General features: G+C 33.4%; 2 protein-coding genes across 4 annotated transcripts in view; one reads left to right on the plus strand and one right to left on the minus strand.

Annotated features, from left to right (window-relative positions):
- The window catches only part of LOC137929924 (tetraspanin-4-like), a 67,800-nt gene extending 46,616 nt beyond the window's left edge, over window positions 1–21,184 (plus strand). For 2 of the 3 annotated variants that reach the window (XM_068773063.1, XM_068773064.1), the window contains 3 exons: window positions 5,112–5,153; window positions 15,756–15,848; window positions 17,988–21,184. In XM_068773063.1, the coding sequence (XP_068629164.1) occupies window positions 18,052–19,158 (1,107 nt within the window). In that variant the 5' untranslated portion in view covers window positions 5,112–5,153; window positions 15,756–15,848; window positions 17,988–18,051 and the 3' untranslated portion in view covers window positions 19,159–21,184. The remainder of the gene's footprint in view (window positions 1–5,111; window positions 5,154–15,755; window positions 15,849–17,987) is intronic. The other variant, XM_068773062.1, reaches the window with a different exon arrangement.
- LOC137929923 (uncharacterized) overlaps window positions 1–21,949 on the minus strand; it is a 97,849-nt gene that overhangs the window by 64,994 nt on the left and 10,906 nt on the right. The gene's annotated exons all lie outside the window — the stretch shown is intronic.

Here is a 21,949-nt window from a genome sequence, read left to right on the forward strand (position 1 = left end):
GTTAATTATTGTAGATCAAAGATTCGTAGCTACCCTGCCTAATGTAATGTATAATAATACAGCCTCAGCTGGTAAAACTTAATAGCGCATTTAGTTTTCTTTTAAAAGAACTATGCTATATGCAATAGATTTAAATGCGAATGTAAGCAAACTATGGCAATGTTTGCAAACAAAAGTTTACATTACGCATATTCGTAGCGAATATTCAATGCCGGTATGGATTCTTCTACACTAAATAGAAGATAAGACAGAAATATTACATGATTTTGTAATTCGGGTTGTGAAATTAAAACTTAATAAAGAGTTGATGGGGAGGGTGAAATTAAAAGGGTTGTATTTACTCAATCTCAATCAGATATAAAACTCGTGTTTATGCGGCAGTTTTAAAATAACGCAGATTTGAAACATTTGGTATTGTACAACTGGAAATAATTTTTAGCACTTCTTTGTTGTTCTGATAAAACATGAAGTCCATATTTGAGTCTACTATGTGGTAGAGTCGAATATGGTCTAAATATTTGTTTATTATTAAATTTTAATGGAATTGATGTTGATTAAGTTCATATATTAAAATATGTTTTTTCTTGCTTCGTTTGTTTGTATAAGGCTTGTTTGATGTAATCAGGGCATGCGTGTAAACGGTAAGACAAATGTTTTATGAGGCTTAACAACCTGTTTATGTGTAGAACGGTAAGTTTAATTATTCAATAATAATTAGGTACGTATTTTATTTTCTTTATTATTGTGAAAATAGCTATTTCTAATATCACAAAAAAAGTTTATTATCAAGTTTGTGAATTTTAGCCTCGGGGATAGTGTCTATGGTTGTAGAAAAACGTTAAGGATAATGTTAAATTGCTGTAAAAAAAAATTTACCGTTGACTTTATTTATGTAGTCGAAAGAGGGTACCGCAGACATTATTATCGATAATAAGGAGTAACACTTATATTTTGTAGGTAAAGAGATCTTTTGCGTGTTTCTTTATAAATGGAATTCTATGTTTATGTGTGTAGTAAAAACAGGGTTTATAGAACTTGATCTATGAAACTATAACAACATTTTTCGTTTTTGTAAAATTTGCGAAAATCCATCGCGGGCCGAGCCGGACTAATGATCAGATGATGTGGTGTGACTTCCTTTCCGCACGACCATTAGAGACGTCGGCACTAGGACATGTGTACCCGTACAATAGCGTAGGACGCATGGTACTTCCTTTCGGCAAGATTTTTATCGCAATCGTTATGCGAACATCTGGTATGCTTAACAATATATTTACTTTTATTATTTAGTATTTCAATTGAGACATCCTTTTAATTTTTTGTTTTGTAATGTCCGACATATTTAAGTATTAACAAATACGTTTAAAATATTTTTTAAAAAAATACTGCAGTTCCTTCAATATCAAGTGTTGATATTAAATGATGTTAAAATATGTAAGTGATGCTACCAGAAGTTTTTTGATTTTCTCAGGGTTCAATTTATGGTGTTTAAGTATTGAGGTAATTACTTTAGCATTCTAAAACGAATATAATGCACTTGTTGACGGCGGCAATAGGCGATGCAATGATGCGCCTGAGGGTGAAAACTACAACACGGGCTCAATGCATGTTGGACACTGATATTTTAATGACGTATTTTAGTTTATATATTATAATTTCCCCCGTTTATTGTATTTCTGGTGAAAAATAGTTATGTTACGAGTATATCACACAGACTTTGTTAATCATTATCACTAGCCGAGCGTGGCGTCGTGGGGTCCCTCGGGAGTCTGGCTCAGGCAATCACTTTGAGTTTATAATATATTAAATACCACAGAGCCCTTACAATGTTTGTGGGGACCAGGTGTTACTGTCTTTGAGAGTAGTCCAGGTTAGGGCGTCACTTGGTGTGTGAAACTCAGTTTAATTTGTTATTGTTGCGGAGTAGCGCTCGCAAGGTGATTACAGTGGTGTGTTGAGGTCCAAGCCAAGGTTTCTCAGAAAGCCTTCGAATTTTACTACTAAAACGAGTTTTTGGGTACGCCATTCGTCGTCAAATCCGCTGATTCTATAAATATCAAAGCTTCCGAGTGAAAGTTGTTGACTTGAACAAAAAGTAGGGACACGTAAAAGAAAGAATTACCAACATAATGTTATCTTCTTTATAATGATTTGCACGCGATTTTTTTGGTAAACTGTAAATGCCTTTTGAAAAATAGTCATCGATAACTTTAAATTTACAATTAATAAGTTATTATCACAAATTCGACAACTGGATAAATATTTGTAAAGTTATTCTTTCTTAAAACTTTTGGAGGTGGCTTCAATATATTATTAAATATAAACAATATAGATAAATAATAGGTTGTCAAATATCTCCCTTCCGCCTTTTTGTCTTTTGAATTTCGCGGCTATGTACAAAGCGCTACAGAGCTCGTATCTGGAAATACTATACATAATTTGAAAGGTCTTGACATAACCTACAAAACGACGCTATGCATGATTAGTTTGGATATTGCGATCAACAGTTATAGACGTGTAAACATGGAGTTCACTAACGCCGAAATTCGCGCTATTTTAAAGTTTTCCTTCGTTAAAAGCAAATCCGCTAGAGAAACGTTCCGTGAGATTAATGGTGTTTTGGGGGATGGTACTCTATCACTTCGAACCGCGGAGGAATGGTTTCGACGATTCAGAGCCGGCGAAAACGACACCATGGATAAGCCAGCCGGCGGAAGACCTGTGACGACAAATACCGATCAAATCATGGACTACATCGAGTTAGACCGGCATTTGGCATCTCGTGACATCGCCCAGGAGATGGGAGTTAGTCACCAAACCATTTTAAACAATCTGCAGAAGGCTGGATACAAAAAAAAGGTTGATGTTTGGGTGCCGCATGATTTGACGCAAAAAAACCTTCTGGACCGAATCAACGCCTGCGATATGCTGCTGAAACGGAACGAACTCGACCCATTCTTGAAGCAGATGGTGACTGGCGACGAAAAATGGATCACATACGACAATATCAAGTGAAAACGGTCGTGGTCGAAGGCCGGTGAATCGCCCCAAACAGTGGCCAAGCCGGGATTGACGGCCAGGAAGGTTTTGCTGTGTGTTTGGTGGGATTGGAAGGGAATCATCCACTATGAGCTGCTCCCATATGGCCAGACGCTTAATTCTACCATCTACTGCGAACAACTGGACCGCTTGAAGCAGGCGATCGACCAGAAGCGTCCAGAATTGGCCAACAGGAAGGGTGTAGTGTTCCACCAGGACAACGCCAGACCACACACTTCGTTGATGACCCGTCAGAAGCTACGGGAGCTCGGATGGGAGGTTTTATCACATCCACCATATAGCCCGGACATAGCGCCAAGTGATTACCACCTGTTCCTGTCGATGGCGAACGCCCTTGGTGGTGTAAAGTTGAACTCAAAAGAGGTTTGTGAAAAGTGGCTGTCCGAGTTCTTCGCAAATAAGGAGGGAGGCTTCTACGAGGGAGGTATTATGAAGTTGCCGTCTAGATGGAAACAGATTATCGAACAAAACGGCGCATATTTGAACTAAATCCGATCACTGTAACACTTTTTATAAAGCATTGAATAAAGAGCAAAAAAGCGGAAGGGAGATATTTGACAACCTGTTATAAACAAAACTATCTTTCTAAAATAAATCGAAGTATCTACGGGCATATAAGGTGTAGTTCGTATTTTCTCATACCAGCAGTCACTTGCCTCAAAATGCTTTTCAAAATGAGTTCTACTATACTAATACTTCAACTTCAGGGAAAAGTTCGTGCGAATACTCGATATTTAACAATTATTACAAAACAGCTTAATAGCTCAAACGCATTTTGCGGATGCATGTACAAAACCAACCGTGCACGTATTTCTACCGTCTGCATTAGGGAGGGAAATTAAAACAATTTTTGATCGATCTGTTGTAATATTAAAGCGACTATTTACAATAATGATTGACCCAACAAGAGAGGCGCTATCTGATTGACAGCGGGCGAATTTAAATTGTATTAGCAATAATAAATTAAAATTAAAAGAGTTGATAGCTATATATTCCTTGCCACTACTAGTACACCTAGAATATATAGCGTTCTTACTCGAACACCACAGTCTAATACGTTCATGTGCGACTAATTTTACGTAATGTGTTTAAACATTACAATGAAACATCTAATCAAACGTCCACCTGTACCTTCCTTTACTACCAGTTTACAGCACACTAAATGGGTTAGTTAAAATGACGGGGCTTCGTTTTACGACGTCTTTCAGACATATTTACAATGAACGCATAGCTAGGTGTGTTCATCAGCTTAGACCGATCGTAAAACATGGACATGAGAAACCTGATATTGGATGTATAGTTAACAATTTAAATGCATATGTTCATAGAACTTTAATACAAGGTGAAGTAAATATTTACTTGACATTCTAAGTTTTCTATATACACGATGATTGATTATTGATGTCAAGTTTTAAAGGGGATAAATTTATAGAACATGCATATATCAACAAAAAGCTTCAAAGTTTTTACGCCAATTTCCAATCAAACTCTATAAAGTAACAGCTTTAAACTTTATTACGTTTATTTATTATTTCTATTGGAATGCGGCAGTACAGTCTGCAGGTACAGGGAAAAAAATAATTTAATTTAATAATGTGAATTTACAAAACGCTTTTATGTTACGCTTAATATGTTGTCAGTAAGTTTTTTTTATTATTTCTGAAACTCTTGATTTTTGGATAGGGTGTACCATATTCAACAGGACATTATTTCATTCCTTTAAAGCTTTTACACTAATCATCCTGTGTATAAGTGATTTCAATATAATAATAATGTAATGATCGATGGAATTATTTACTTCGATACAAAAAGTGATTTTGGAAATAAGTAACCAAATGATTTAAGCAGTGCTAGTCTAAATACAGAGTAAAAATATTATACAATTTATTATAAATTCAAAATAGTTATTGCATTGTTTTTAGAATTTATTCAGTGTTTTACCTACACAATTTTTTAAATTAAAAACAAGTTCTGCTTTACGTTTGATTTGTAGAAAATTGGACTCATATGAACGATAATCTTACTTACGTTTGCATTCTGTTTCATTACAGGCAATTTCCAGAATTAAAGACTATCTTCCGGATGCCTCCGAAGTAAGCTAAGTAATGTATGCCGTGTTTTGCCGATTTTAAGGGCGATAGGTTTTCAGTAAAATTTATTTTCTGGCTGAGATTTAAGCACATTCCATCAAACATTTTTTTTATTTGATGTAAATTCGGGGTATCTTAATTAAAGTGTATGTGTTGTTGCGGTAAATGCGCATCGCCTACTGATGGAATGTGCCAAGAATCGCAGTAGAAGAGAATTGAGAGAGTAGGATAGAGGCAATTGAAATTTAGTCTGTACGATGTAGGCACTGCGCAATCTATTTTGTCTAAACCCAAGTCGGAAGTGGCTAAATGATTTTGCAGATTGACGGCTTGCCTCTATAACATTATTATATTTTTGAATGTTGCAACAGCGAATTCTTATGCTGGTCACAATGGGGTTGATATGTTCAAACATGGATAAAACCCCATCCTAAAATTAAAGATTAAAAAAGCTAAGTAATAGCGTAGCGATAAAAAATCACGTTTACAAAATCTGCAACGATTTTCTAATTTCTTAGATTTGAATTATTTGAAAATGATATTAACATATTTTCATATTTCTCTTCTACTATAACTCGTTGGCGTACAGAAACATTTTAAAAATAATACTAAAACTTATATGGTCTAACTTTGGAGACGCTCTATAATTTAGAAAAATGTGTAGTAGATTTAGTAAGTGATTTAAATTTTATCCATTGCCGAAATTAAACTTTTCTTAAAATTTAATTTTTAACTTTTTAAGTTTCAATTAGTATACTATGTTTCAAAATACCGATTTAAATGTTTTTTAAAAGTTAGTAAAATCTGTAATGGCTAAATATTTTACGATTCAATAAAGCTAAATCTGAAGCACTTAAGCAAAGTGTTTGGTAATAAAAATAACGTTAAGAGATGTATAGTACGAAATTTACGTAATTTATTATACACGCCTGATATTTGAGGTGATTTGAGTTACGTTATGACATAAATATGAATAAGTAAACACAAATACACACGTTGATTGTAAACATCATTGAAGGGAAATCGATTTACTAAATACGTAAATATAATTTTCTTTAAGAGACAAGTAATGATGCAATTTACAAATAAGAAGGTTGTATTTATTTTATGTAGGCAATGAAAATAATTTTATGAAAATTATAAATAATATCATCATCGACGAGTGATACCTCAAGCCTAGATCGTCTCGTTAGGGGCCTAACCGTATTCACTGCTTGGAGCGTCCGCCGAAGCGAATCTTGGTAGGGGACCGAGCTGGAGCCCCCCAGGAGCCTTCGAACTTCACTACCTTAATAGAAGTCTTAGGCCAGATACTTTCTGACTCTGCCACCTTAAATACATGAAATACGCTAACTCCATTTGAGCATCAGCAAGAATTCTTTTAAGAATTTTTTTTAATTGGTGAATAATACTTATTCAACGTAAATAATACGAAGTATGGACTCTAGCATCAGAAATTCGTTATTTAAGTAATGTATTGGATATTTAGGTAAGGTAATGAAAAGATGTTATGTAAATATTAAATAAATATATATACAATTTCGCGTATATATTCTATATTTATGTAATTAATATTTTAACTTAATTCATAGCGACGTTTCTTCAAAGTGGTAAACAGTATCATAAGAAGTTTTCCGGCTTAGAACATAACGTAATTTGTTAAATTAGTTAATGAGGCACAATATGACGTTTTAAAGTAGAGAGGGTGAAGATATAGCAGTGCTATAGCAGATTTTGCTAATAAAACCTGGTTAAGCTTACTCGAATGGTGATCTCGAGCCAGTAGACGCGATATGGGTAAGGCTCCTATTAGGTGATCCGAAGACATAGTTAAAGGCAGGAGGTTGCTGACGACCATTATGGTCTATTCCGTGCAGTGGGAGCTTATTAGCCGACATGATGATGATAATAAAACGTTACATTATGATACGGTAAATTTCATACCATTAAGTGAACGCTTTGCCCATTTTGCTTTTTTATGAAAATTGTCATAATAAAATTCGTTGGTTTTGTAATAATTATACAAATGGTTTTTTAATATCATATTATTGACTAAACATTGAATAGATTATTTCTACATCAGTATGTTTAAAACGATTTGGCTCGAAGAACTGTAAAATTATTTTATTGCGTGATAAATAAAGGGCAAACTTCAGGCAATTGACCCAATGTTTGCGCGATAATCAATTTGAAAACAGCACGAAATATTTTGCTAGCTAAATTACATTTCAAAGTTGAAAATTATACGTAAGTGTTTTTATAGGTTTGTTTATTATATTATTCTTTGCAAAATTATTTTACGCCTTCATTGCCACATCATTAAAAATAAAGCTTTAATACATATACTCTTTAATGATTTACTTGTTCATCGTACTTTTTATTGTTATTTTAAATAAAAAATTACTTACTAATAACAATATCTAAAAAAATCATACCACTCGGCTTATCCATACATTTTTTTATTATATATAATAAAAATAAAAAGAATTTTTTTCTGTGTCGACTATTTTGTAAATAAATTTTCTTTTTTACTAAATTAGAGTAATTTTTACTGAACTTAATTTTTTATTATTTATATTAATTAAATTTATAACTCAGAGTTAATAAATGTATTAAACTGAGACTTCATTTAACTTATATTCTAACGTAGAGATAGAATTTTACGTATGATCTAGTAATAAATTAAATTCATTTCAAAAAAAGGAATATTCAACGCTCGGTCATCAAGGTAACTCCGGAAAAATATTTCCAGATGAGATTGGTGAATCAATCAATGGAACGTGCCGAGCGGTGTCTATCAGAGATAGCACACATACTAGATCCCGATGATTGCTTTGTGCCGCAGGAAATTAGTTTTCAACTTGAATCCAATTCTCGTATAGATAGAACTAACCAAATTTTTTTGGTTGGTTCGTGAAGACAGGTACATATACGTTTTTTTTCAGTTTAATTAAAATATTCGCTGTACAGGTTGGTTGGTTATAGATGTAAAGGCTTTAGAGGGGTAAATATAAACTTCATTTGTTAGCAAAAAGCTCCAAAGCTTTTACAATTACTTCCTTCTACATTTCAATCATGTATAAAGTGTGCATTCTGAAATATCTTATATTTTTTATTGAAATGCGCAGGTCTATAACGTCTGGCAGTGCAAAGTCTAAAGGGACAGATAATTAAAATAATAAATTTTAAAATGTAATACATCCTTATTTTTAAAAAGCTTTTTCTTTTATATTGCAATGCCACAGGTCAATAAGTTCTGGCGGTACAAAGTTTGTAGAGACAGATAGTAAACTATAAATAATTTTGAAAACGCGTTTTTTCACTTAATTACCTAAACGTGATCTATTATTTCTGAAGCCATTAATTATAAAAGGCTGTACTAAACATTAATTGAAAGCAAATGAGCTACACAAACGACAACACCTTTAAAGCTTTTACATATATAATCAATCACTACGTAAGTTAGCAGGATTTTTCCCGGTCATTACTTCAATTCCGATGACACTTGAAAGCATGCAAGTTTCTTATATCTAAGAATATGTTTATATTAAATTTGATCACATATTTACTTTTGGCAAGTAATTATTCAATATTCTTAGTTACGAGTAGGTATTTAACTTGAATGTATTTACTTAATTGGTAAAGAACTATACATCGCAAAGGAAATAATATCTGACAGTCTTTTTGGCTACAGCATTCCATTGGTTTCAACCCGTCATTATACCTTTATCTTCAAGACCAACTGCTAACAATCTAATGAAAAATAGTTTAATTAATGAGAGTATTTTAGAAATACATAGAAATCAAAATTTACAGAGTTTGAGATTCGGGGAATTATTATCAAACGATTAATATTTATGGAATATAGATAATATTTTCGTTACAACGAACACCCGAATTAAAATCCCGGCCTTATGGTCCTCTTCATTTTAACAAAGTCTATATGGGAATGTAAGGTTATATGGGATCTGAATTATAATAATTTTATGATTCTCCGCATCATTGTTTCTTTGTACGGTTTAATATTTGTTTTTCATTTCCATTTTCCTTTTTATTTTTCTTCGATATTTATAATTTTAGATAACATATTGTATTATTTTTCTTTAATAAGTAAAATTAATTCAAAGATATTCTTTTAAAAAGGATAAACGTGGTTGTGTATCACCTGTTCTGTCAAATCGAGAATTTTTTTTTCAATGTAAAAAATTTAAAGTTTATTAATTAAAAGTTAAGAAATAAAGTTTTATCTGTAATATTGGACTAATCGTGAGAAAAAAAGATATTACTATCAACATAGAAAGAACATTTTGATTCGTTGTTCAGTTTGCACTTGTTTATTTTGTGACGTTGATACACGTGGTTTATCGCAAAAGCGATAACAACTTATAACGAAATTTTATCAGTTTGAGGGCCTCTATAGCCCACCGAAGCTACTAATTAATCACACTATTTTTAGTTTCAAAGGGCGAGTGCTTTGTTTTATTTTTTAGAAAACTTTTAATGAACACCTCCTAAGTATTGTCATCAGCTTTTATCAAAATAGAAATAAAGGAGGGAAAAATTAATAGCATATTCATGGGTCAGCTTTTTGTTTTCTATTTAGTCGTTATGAAAATTGTTAAAGTTTATTAATACTTTATTAAAGCATTTAAGAAAAGTAAATGAGAGCACATCGCCTGTGCAACCGATGGCCGTTGGGGCGTTCTCGAGTGATGACCACGAGTCAGGAGACGCGGCTCGGGTAAGCCCCCCTTAATTTAACAAGCGACATGGTTGAGGTCGACGGAAATCGCTGTATGCGGGGACCGGTCATCGTTGCAATATTTGTTGTGAGGTTTATGCTTGCCAATGGGCGTCAGCGAATACGCTGAAAACAATAAAAAGGACATGCAAGAAACATTTCCTTTTACTTAACGTCGTTATAAATCATTATTTTAAATCTATTTTAGTGAATTATTGACTGCAATATATTGTTTTAAATTAATAAAAAATAAGAAGGATAGCTGCCTGAAATAATTATTATTATCACAGAAGGACGCTTGTGCTTAATCATAAAATTTTAATGATCAGACTGGCGTCTACTGGGCAATGATATCGCAAGTTTTTATCGTGAAGCTATAAAATTTGCCAACGCAACATATTTTTATTAACAATTTCAAATTCGTATCATTGTATTACGTTTCATACCAGCAAACAAAATGGATGTTTTAAGTCAATTTCAATGGGTTTTTCGAGTGTTTAATATTCTAACTCTTTAAAACAAACACATAGTATTTTCATTCGACACACACGTATTGTACCTAAATATATGCAAACATGAAATATACTAGCAAAAGTATTAAAATCGAATATAAATTTAAATATTTTATGAAAGAGATAAAAGATATAAATTCGAATGACTTAATAAACCTATGGCTGCCTGTAGACTTGTTATAAGCATTTACAGCGGAGCACCGCCGGTGGCTAATGGATATTATTCTATTTGGATTAATCTTTATTAGCTGATATTAAATGTATATAAAATTTGCTGGACTTGAAATTTAAATATTAACGTCCTATTTTATTAAATATTACAAATGTCATTGTTAATCATTGAAAGAGGACGCCATAGTGTTCAAGACAAGGCCAAGAGGCTCTTTGGCGGGTAGCCAATCGATTTTATCCTAAAAGATTACTACGATGTTTCCTTGTAACATAAAGGACGAATCTTTCTTTTATTGTATTTCTCGGTATTTCTATTCAAAGTGATGTGTCAATGTGAAGCAAAGTTAGGAATTTATTAGATTACATTTCGTCGATGTGCCCCCGACATACAAGAACCATAATTGGATAACAGGATTTGATATTTTAAGAACGATTTAATTAACTCGATTCACCTTTTAAAACCTGCAACCACTGTGTTTAAAGTAAAAATATTTAAATCCAATCCTGGTGCCTTTAAAAACCTTATTAAACTAGATAATACAATTACAAATTTAAAATATCTTTATTCCACACTTTTAAATCGTTATTTTATTTTAAAATTACTAAAAATCAGTCAGTGAGTGAGCTGCCACCAGCTGGGAACGCTGATCTGATGAGAAGAACTGACCAGAAACTAAATAGTTGCTCGAAACATTGTTAAATTACATTTAAAAATGTAATTTAACAATGTTCGTTGTACACATTATAATGTGTCAATTAATCAAGTTCCTTACATTTCGATTAACTAAAAATGTTGAATGCGTAGACGTTTTTCCGTAAGGATACAGACCGCTTCCAACCGGTTTTATTGGAAATCTATGCATGAAGCATATGGCTAAACTGATTATAATAATGATCCGAAAATAAGAAACTCTGGTATCGCGTATTAACGGCACCGGATCGGTATGAACTGGTTAATATATTGTGTGAAAGTTATAATGATTATAATAAAAGATTTATTTAATAATATACTTTTTATTTTATGTTTAGAACTAATAGTAATGTACTCGTATATAATAACATGTTCTATATTACTGATGTCGTGCTGTGTACATGCATATACGTAATTAAACATTCATCATTCGTTCTAGACTTTAAACTTGTTTAGTGTATAACAAAAAAAAACTATTTGATATTGTATTTTTGCAGTATCCTGTTGTTTGTATAAAAACCTATATATATTATCATATTTTAAATTATTAGAAAAACAACCAGCAAGATTTTTATGTTATGATTTTCAATAATATATATTCACCAATGTTATAATTTACATAACACTAATGAAGAAATGAAAACTTACATAGATATGTGACTAACTTTACGATGTTCTGAAAAGGAGTGACATTATATGGACAGCCCAAGTATATTATACATTAAAGATGAAGGCAGTTAATCTAGAGTCATTAAAAGTTCATATAATTATATAAACAACATCGTTTTGATGAAGCAATTTTTGCAGTTGTCAGTTATTTATAAAAATAAAAGTATTTTTAATGGAACGATTTACAAAGCTCTCGCTTATAAATCAACGGTTCTTATTTTTTATTAATTTATTGTGTCAATGGTTTAATAAAGCATATGTTTTAATTCCGGAACGATGTTAATAGTGACATTGCATGTATTTTTGCTACTTGTATTATGCTGCTATATATGTGTAAAATTCTTTATATATAAATTAATTTATAGTACACCGTATCCAAGAATCAAACAATCAATCAAGTTGCAGAAATAATGTAATGCATAAAAAACTTTTTCAAAATCAAGATTACTACATTTTAAATTAATTATTATTGACTATCTGTCCCTGAAGACTTTGTATTGCCAGACGTTATAGACCTGCGCAGTTTAATAGAAAATGTAACTTATCTCTAAATGGACACTTTATACAGCATGATTGAAAATAGTTGTAAAATATTTAGAACTTTTTGCTCCTTTTAAAGCTTTTGTAGTTATAACTAATCATCCGGTAAACGGAATTGAAACGCGTCAATGCTTAGTGAAATTAATAAAATATCAAATCATTTTTTGCTGCCTGTGAACGTAAATATTTTATCTTACTCTTTTTTACTCTATTATTTTATTTTTGATTTTTGGTACAAATCTATATTGTTACTTGTTTGTATCGTTTTAGGTTATAAAAGAATCAGTGACACAAATTGTCAACATGTTCGTGCGAATGGTGGATGTATGTGAGCAATTTTGAAGGCGCCAGTGGGGCGTTCGCTATTGGCAATACACACCTCACTCGGTCTGAATTAAACAGCGACTAGAATCGATTTTCGATTAGCAACGATTTATAGTTCCGTTGATTTGCGACATTTGATTGAGGCGAATTAGATGATTATAGATAAGGCTCATCTAATGTTTAACGTGATTGCAGCTTTGTAAATATACTAGTGTTTATATTTCTACAAATTACATATAATATAGTCCTTGCAAATATCTAAAACGTCCTTTTCTTAAGTTTGTTCCCATTTTCTTCTTCAATACTTCTGAAATAAAAAAACGTCAAAATTTTATTTTATTAAAACGTAACATAAAAATATTTATGAACTAAATTTAATACTTCTAACAAGTGGGCGGCCAGAGCTAAGTACTTGGTACATTTATCCTCATTCCACGATTGCCACTAACTAAGGCAACCTAAGAGGTTCAAGGATCGTTAACAACACTGTTTTTAGGGTGCCTTTGTATACTCTTATATATTACTTCTCTAACAGACTTATTCTTTTTTACGCGCGTCAGCTTCAGTGCTATGCGCACTGTTTCAATCAAAAATGTTGCTCGACGTAACCAAAGATCGCTACGATGACCGGTCATGCGTTGCCCGTATCAAGCGACTTCGATCACGATTCGACAGCCAATTTTTGCTGTAAGTAATATTAATGATATTAATATGTTTATTGAGCTCAATACGCATCTAGTCAATAAAATTGGATTAATATAAAACAAAACAAAAGTACTAATTAAAGTAATAACAAATCTAGACAAATTATGTACAATTATGATATTTAAGGTATTAATGCCGGGCTACTATTAAACAAATACATTGTTTAAAAATGAAGTAATCTTACTCTTCTGCCTGTTGTGCTAAGGCAGTTGTCGGTAGCATAGTATAAACTATAGTGTTAAGATTGGCATTCATTATATTTTTGTTACCGTTTCGTTTCCATTGCTATTGTGAATACTAACGGTGTTTTATATTGGGGAAAAAGTATTCGCTAATTGCATTCTAAAAGCTGGCAAAGTCATTGAATAATAAACTTTGATAGGTTCTCGGGTGGCGACAACGAGCCCATAGAAGCGGGTTGGGAACCCGCACACGCAGACAGCCGGGATTCTTTGTATGAGGAGCCCTTGTATCGCAGTGTGCGTCTATCGGTTAACATGATCACTATGATGAGTTTGATAAGATGTGTATGGAATTTTCATATAAAAAGCGAAGGAACTTTTTTACCAAACTATTGATAAGCAATATTTTGTATTGTTTATGCTGTACTTGATTTATCTGGTTGTTTTACGAAAATGCCTTCACAAAATAGTACATGAAACATTTCGTTCAGCCAGACAGATTGATTCAAGGTATGTGACATGTACAATACATACAGTATATACCCATGCACGTCATCGACAGGCCTCTAGAGGCAATATTCTGTTCAATTGATTTCAGAGAGATGAACTAAGCTATTGTATATAGAAATGAGCGGTCCTGCACTAAAGCGCCTATGCTATAAAACAAACTAGTGCCAGCCTCCTTGATGTTCATGATTTTATAGCTTCCGTGTACTTAAATTCTGGAATGACTGATCCGTTTCGAATACAAAGTCAAAGTGTGTAACATGGTGATAAGCATTAATCGGTATACTAAATACTACGTAGTACTCATTGATACTTGTCGAGTAACGTAATATAATATTATCTAACACAATATAAAATTAAGAATTGAATTATTAGGAAAACTAATATTTAAAAGCTAAATAGTTGCTTGCCAATTTTTCTATTCTTATCATTAAGAATTTTCTAGTATTTCCTATAATGAAACTAATCTACGTATTGGTATTAAAAAGTAGTAAGCTATGGAATAGTCTCTACCCTCTGTTTCCATGGTTGCCATAAAGTGGCCGGAAAAATATACACGGACGACATACAACAACATCATCTGAACATATTTGAAATTAAAAATAGAGTCGCGGTGAGAATCGGTACGTACTGTATGGTGGACCTTTTATTGGTCTTCTTGGAAATCTATTGAGGAGGTCCATGTCCTGTGGATATAATACAGCTGAAATAGTGATGATGACAGTAATTTTAAAAAGTTATGGCTGCCCATCAGTCTCTTTAACAATTTTCATTGTCATCACGATCAAAATTTCCATTTGATACACGACCGAAAATTGCAATTTACGTTTTGAAATAAATTTTTTGTCTCTTTTAGTCGTCATTAAAACTTCTTAATTCAAATAATGTTCTAAATAAAGTTAACCACGATCGAAATCTAGATTTGTAAAATAGACCTTTTTGGCCTTTACTGTAAACAATAATATTGTGATTCCACTAAATAAATAATAGCTGTACATTGTATCTTAACTAACAAAACCATTTTGTCCCATACTTATAAACATTTAACCATTTTTTATTCCTATTCTATTAATTTTTTTTGTAGACAAAGGGCAAAATATTGCGCCAAAGGCGGAGAAAGACCTTTCACTTATTTAAAAAAACTTTTTTTGGAATTTAATAGTTTTAAATTTTTAATAGTTAAGTTTTCACTTTAAAATAGTTTATATTTTGTAAATATATAAGATGCGGATACATAAATATTATTTTTGATATCTACCTATATAAATGAATGCTTATTTTCTAAAATGTATTTATTTCATTCATGTTATTTATACATTTTGTAATATTCCCGATGTAGATTGCACGGGAATTTCATAAAATATAATATTTATTGAAACTGCGCGTTTGACAGTTCACTATGAATTTCGTTGATTATTTATAGATATCACAGAATTACCTCTGTCAAGTTCGTTAAAATATAAAATCAAATGCAAAGATGATTGTCATCATTTATTCGTCATTAAATTACAAAAAAGCATATCGTATTTTGTTAATAATTATTTTGTATATATTTTGTTGCAGGCCCCGCACCGGTGTGTTAGGCGCATTGATTTCTCTCGCACGTTCCCTTCTGTGACTAACCAGGTTTCGTACGAACGGCACGGGCGGCGGATTGTAAGTGATAAACACTTTTTTTTTTAAATCGAATATTATCTTCAATGATAAAAATACTTACACTCATTCACTAAAAGCGGCATGAGCCTCAGATCATCTACCTGATAATCTAAATCGGCTTTTAACGGAAGAAATTGTTTCATCTAATAATTTAGTAGCACATTTTGATACATAGATCGATTTTAGAAGAGAGAGTCCCACAAAGTTCAGGCTGTTAAATTTGTTAAAAATTACAAATATTTCTGACTTTTAAGTTTGTAACTTAAAAGTCAAAAATAGTGGTTTTATAGGTGGGGCACATAACAGTTTCATTAAAAATTGCCTGAAGAAGAAAAAGTAACGAAACTTATTCAAGATATTTTCACATGTGGTTAGAAATCTTACAAAATACATTAAAATATTTCGAATTAAAATTTAGTGAGACGCGATAATTTCGATCGATTTTATTTAAGGAAAAGAAGATTTCGTAACTTTCGACCAGTTAAAATAATGTTTATGTAATCCTGAAAACTATCAATTCGTTTTGTTGGGGGAATATTACCAGATTTGTAATTCGCACAAATTATTCACGCGTTTCAACAGTATCTTGATTTTTTAAAGTTTTATTTTCTCTAATCTTTAATTAACACGGTAAAGTGAAAATTCTTATAATAATATGAAATATCTCGAAAATAGTAATACATTGAAGTAAATTGAATTTTATCTCTTAACAAAGAATGATAGCTTTAATCTACATAAATAAAAATTAATTGCTAAATGTGTTGTTAAGCGCAAAACGGCAACCATATCGTTTAATTTTTCATGTGAATTAAAAAAAAATTGCAAGAAAAACAATAATAATTGTTATTAAATATAAGCATAAAATTTCCAATTTAATATTAATACTTTTAAAGTCTTACAGTGTACGATACTAAAAAAAATTGTGAGTAACCTTTGTTTATTATAAAACATTAAATAAATTAATGAAGTAATCGCTATAAAATACGACATTTTTTTTTGGTTTCAAACTATTAGAACATAAACATCTGCGCTTAGACAGGACGGTTAATGGAAATCCAAATTAATGCCGCTAAAATGTATGTACCTAAATTATCATTTTCTGGCTTTGCAAGAAGTCATGCACAAGAAATTTGACATTGATGTAGGTCACAAAATTTGTAACGGTTTTCCGTACTACTAGAAAACTGTGTTATTGTTGTGTATAGCGACGTAAAACACGATATTATATAGCAGCAATCTCAGCGGGAAATTTGCTAAATACACAATTTTTAAAAGTATTTGTTTTTTTTAGTATCATATTTTGCACTACCCTTAAACCGCACAGTAACGAATATTTACTCTAAATAAAAACTCTTTACGGTTTTTATTATTTTTAGCGAGGTACGCAGATAGCCTATACCAGTTTTACGAGTGTATTGGCCGCATCGGATAATGTTTTGGATAAGTCTTGTATTATGCTGTACCCATATTTATTTCGTTTCACAAAAAATAAAATTTATTAAAAATTGCACCATATAAACTAAAGCTTATAGCTTATAAATTGGAAGTAAATTTTAAACTTTCATGTAAAAGTTAAATAGTTGTTTTGTGTGTTTGTATTAAACGTGTAGTTTAAATATTTTGTTGAGAAAGTAATTTATTTATTAATGACTCAGGACTCGCGGATGAGGAATCTGCGAGTTAATAAATTAAAAAAATCTACTTCAGACGTGACGTCTGACATATTGTTATGACTGATATCTACTCAACAAATGTGTGAAACACTTGCCGAATACCCTTAGCTGAATCGATATCAAAGTTGGGAGAGGACTGTTTCGAGTCGCGGGTAAGTGTGGCAATACGTCCCACAAGGAGGCAAAGGCCGATTCGTTTTAAAACAGAATCAATTTTTCTCCCCGACTGACATGAATTTATCCGATAGATCATATCAGCCAATAGACATCCACTGCTAGGCATCGGACTCTTACGCTCACAAAGAACGCCACGATGCGTCTTCCCATGAACTTAACTATGACGTCGGTCCAAATATGCGTCTACCGGCTCCTGCTCGCTATTCGCATACTTTTCTTGATGATAATTTATTTTTAGATCACGGTAGTGTTGGGATGTAATGTGGTGTACGGTGGTGTGGTGTTGCAGAGGCGTGGGGCGCGGCGCGTGGCGGCGGCGCGGGCGCGGGCGGCGTCACGATGCGCCCGCCACCATGACGCTGCCGCCGCCCGCGCGCCCCGCGCACTACCCCGCCGCGCACCGAGCAATGCGCTATTACCGCATCTGGATCTACGCGTGCAACGGGGCACTGCTACTGGGCGCGCTCGCCTTCTGCGCGGCGGCGGCCCGAGCGCTCGCCGACTACCGCCGCACGCTGGTGCCCGGTCTCGGCGCAGCGCAACCCGGCTTCCTCTACGGGTACGCCGCTCTGCCCGCCCAAGCCGGTTTACTCCAGCTACTCGGCTGCTTCGCGGCTCTTCGTCTCTCTGAACGAATGCTTAACGCGTACTGGCTCGCACTGCTGGCTCTTTTAGTGGGAGACGCTGCAATCGGTGTCTATTGGGCTTTTCGATTCGAACGCGTTTGCAGGGAGTTGCGACCTCAGCTGCGTTTACGACTCGCAAAAGACTACGACACGGACGTTGATTTCTCAGAGGCTTGGGACCGTTTACAACGGGAGCAGAGGTGTTGCGGTGTAACGGGTCCGGCAGATTTCGCTGCATTCAACCGATCTTCGCTACCACCCAGCTGCTGTCGAATACCGGCGCACACTCCAGCCGTGACACCGGCTACCCTCGCTGCAACATCTGCCACATCGCAGGCGCCTTTTACCCCAGTTCACTGCGCACCACACACGGCTGCGTGTGCAGAAAGATTGCTTTCTTGGCTTCGTCGAACTGCAGATGCATTATTCGTTCTTGGATACTGCGTCATTGCATTTTTGAAATTGTGCTTTCTCGGTATTCTCAGATACGAGATAAAAGAGATGATTCAGAAAATAAGAATATTACGAAGTGAGTTAGGCGCCGGTGAGCTTTTGGATGGTAGTCCCATTCATGGTGGGCCATTGTCTCAAACGGTTGTAGTGAATGCTGTAAACGCAAACGGTGGCGTTCGAGCTCACGGAGGAAGTCCCGAGAGAGCGGGCGAGAGAGAAGCGCTCCTCGGCAGAACCTCGGAACCGTGTTCCCGGCGAAGTATACACGAAGAGTCGTTGGGGCTGAAAACCATAAATGGGAACAACAACTGCGAGATGCGGGAGTTTGCGCGCGGAGACTACCGCCCGCTGGCGGCGGACAACGCGGCTACTCGGATCTGACTAAGATGTTACTTGGAGCGGTTGTTTGGGCGGCGATGGCGCTCATTCCCCGCCGCAGGGTTTGAGGTAGAGCCGCCGATTGGGCGTGGCGCCCCGGTGTGCGTCAGACGCGCCGGGGCACGCGTACGCCTCGACCATCGCCGCCACACTCGCTCCGAATTCGAATTGTAAGACGTTATATTGATTTATACATTGCGTGAAAACTGCAAGCCGATAAACTTTCAGCTGTCATTAAGAAGAATTGTGCGTGTAATGAAGTGAAACGTTACGCAAATACTTTACAGAAGGAATGTCAATACGTGTAAAGATACAAATATATAGGACATTATAAAAACTTGTTTACAAGTGATAAAGTGCAATTTATTTAACATGAATATGAACCCACGAGCAAAGCTTGTGTTTAGTTCCTATGCTTGGCAGGTATAAAACTACAATAATTAAACAATAACATTTCTTTACAATTGGATTAAAAATTTTGTTCTAGAAATAGCTTTTAGTCGCATTGAAAATCTTATTTCTTTAAATAATTTTTGAATCACATTAGATAACGGTTATGTTGTATAAAATCACTTATTTAAGCTGGGTATCTATAAGAATGAATTAAAATAGAAAGTTTAAATATTTGTTTCAGTGTGTTATATAGGTTTAAGGAAAGCTTTCTGATTAATATCTTTAGGATTACAAATCGTAATAAAATGGACCCTGCTATGTCATTGACTGTATCCTTCTATTGTTTGCTTTAGCTACACCGTAAACTTTGTACGTTGTGCTTAAGATTTGTACTTCTAGTTCGATATTGTTTTCGACTGCAACATCGACCAATATGACCGAATTATATTGCAAAAAGATCGTAAAGTATTCCAAAAGTGCCGCAGTATTGCCACAAAAAGTTTTGCCAGCATTCGTATATTGCTTGGCTTGGTACCAAATATAGCACAAAATAAAAATGAACCTTTATACTATTTAAAAAGAAAATTAGTGAATGAAAAGAATGTATTTATCGTGGAAATAACGTAGCCTGTTAAAATCGCAATGAATATTAAATTGTGGTAATACTGTACGGGTACAAATTTCACCAAATAATATCTTATGTAAGTTAAAATAAAAATACAAAACTAGACACAGCTTTCCTTAGCGACCTAGGGTAGTAACACGTCAAGAGGTAAATTTAATTAATCTAATTATTAAATGTTTATGTATTCATTAGAATATTTTATTATCAATTTGTATTGATTATGGGACCAGTGAAGATTTTTATTATACAAGCTTATTTTAAAATATTATTTGCCAATGAAAAGCAATGAATTTTAGCTATTAATAGAGTTGATGGATACATAGAATTAATTAGCTTTGTTTATTTAACGGTAGTTACTATCTTCACTGATCCCTGTTTTCCATATATGTGAATGTAAATAAGTATTGTCATACTGTAACTTGTATGTGTGTACACGTGTAGATTGCGAGTCACTGTATGGACAGACAAAATAGTACTGATATGAGCTTAAACGACGTAGTGCCTACGAATATATGCTTAATACAGTATAAAGCGAAGAACTACATTTAATAACTATTCTTTTTCCAATGCCGAAGGAGGTTTTCATATGACATTTATCAACATTGTTAAAACAGTTGTATGTGTTTAAGATGGTTGGTATCTACGTTGATATCGCGGTAAGGGAAAAGTTTAAATTTTATGGCTGTGTCCAAATAAGGTTAGAAACCTTTTTAAAGTCTTCTATAGTGGTCTCATATGAAAATATAATAAATATTTATTACGTTTGGAAATGAATTATATGAATTCATGTTTCCCGCGTAAGAATCGTACGTCGGCATATAGATTAAAACGAACGAAAATAACATAAAGGCAGTGAAAAACAATAACTTGAATTAAATAACTATTAATATCACTTTGTTAAGTGAAAAAAATTATAACTCAAAAATAAATTAGTGAATGCACTAAACATCGACCACGTTTAAAATAGTTGTCACTGAGTGTCATTAACTAATTTAGGTACATTATATATACTTATCTACATATTTGTACTTATTAACATGTACTTTTTAGATATAATATTGAGTATAAATTAATTACTATGTTCGCTTAGAGTAGGTAAATATGTGAAATTATGCAGAAGAATAGTTTTTTAATATTGTTGTCACATAAATGTACCAATCTTACTAAATTTTGTACCTATGTTCGGAAAGTTGGATAATTTGTAGCTAGGTTTCAATCTAACATCTGCATTTCTTCCAAAAAAACGTTAAATACCATGTGCCTTGGCTTAAAACCGTAACGACTCTTTGAATTAACTACGTTCGAAGGTTATGTTAAAATTTATTTATGTTATCAGAGTAATACAGATGTACTAAATTTTTTTACTCTTCATCCAAGTATATTTATGTGAGTATAAAACATTGATGAAATCATTTTTAGTCTTCATTAAATGCGGATGCAAAATAAAATCGTGGGAATAGTGAAAGAAAACTGTGTATTGTTACACGACGCCGAACAACGTAAGGTACCGTTTTGTTTAATATCAAAAAATAAAATATAAATAACCAAAACATATTTTAACAAAATACACTGTATGTCCATATATAGAGCTTGTAATTATAATTTAATGCTGTAAAATTTATTATGTGTTCAATGTAATTATACATGTAATGAGTGTTTCATAATTGTATTCAGTATTCGTAGTAGAGTTGATACAACTTTCCGAAGGTACGCACTAGGCGACTGAGAGCTAATATTATCATAATAAATGCATCTAATAAAGAGTTTGTTAAATGT

Source organism: Battus philenor, unplaced genomic scaffold, assembly GCF_028537555.1.
Source record: "Battus philenor isolate CCGP_79_NKW_IND1 unplaced genomic scaffold, ilBatPhil1.0.hap1 SCAF_5, whole genome shotgun sequence".
NCBI classification, from domain to species: domain Eukaryota; kingdom Metazoa; phylum Arthropoda; class Insecta; order Lepidoptera; family Papilionidae; genus Battus; species Battus philenor.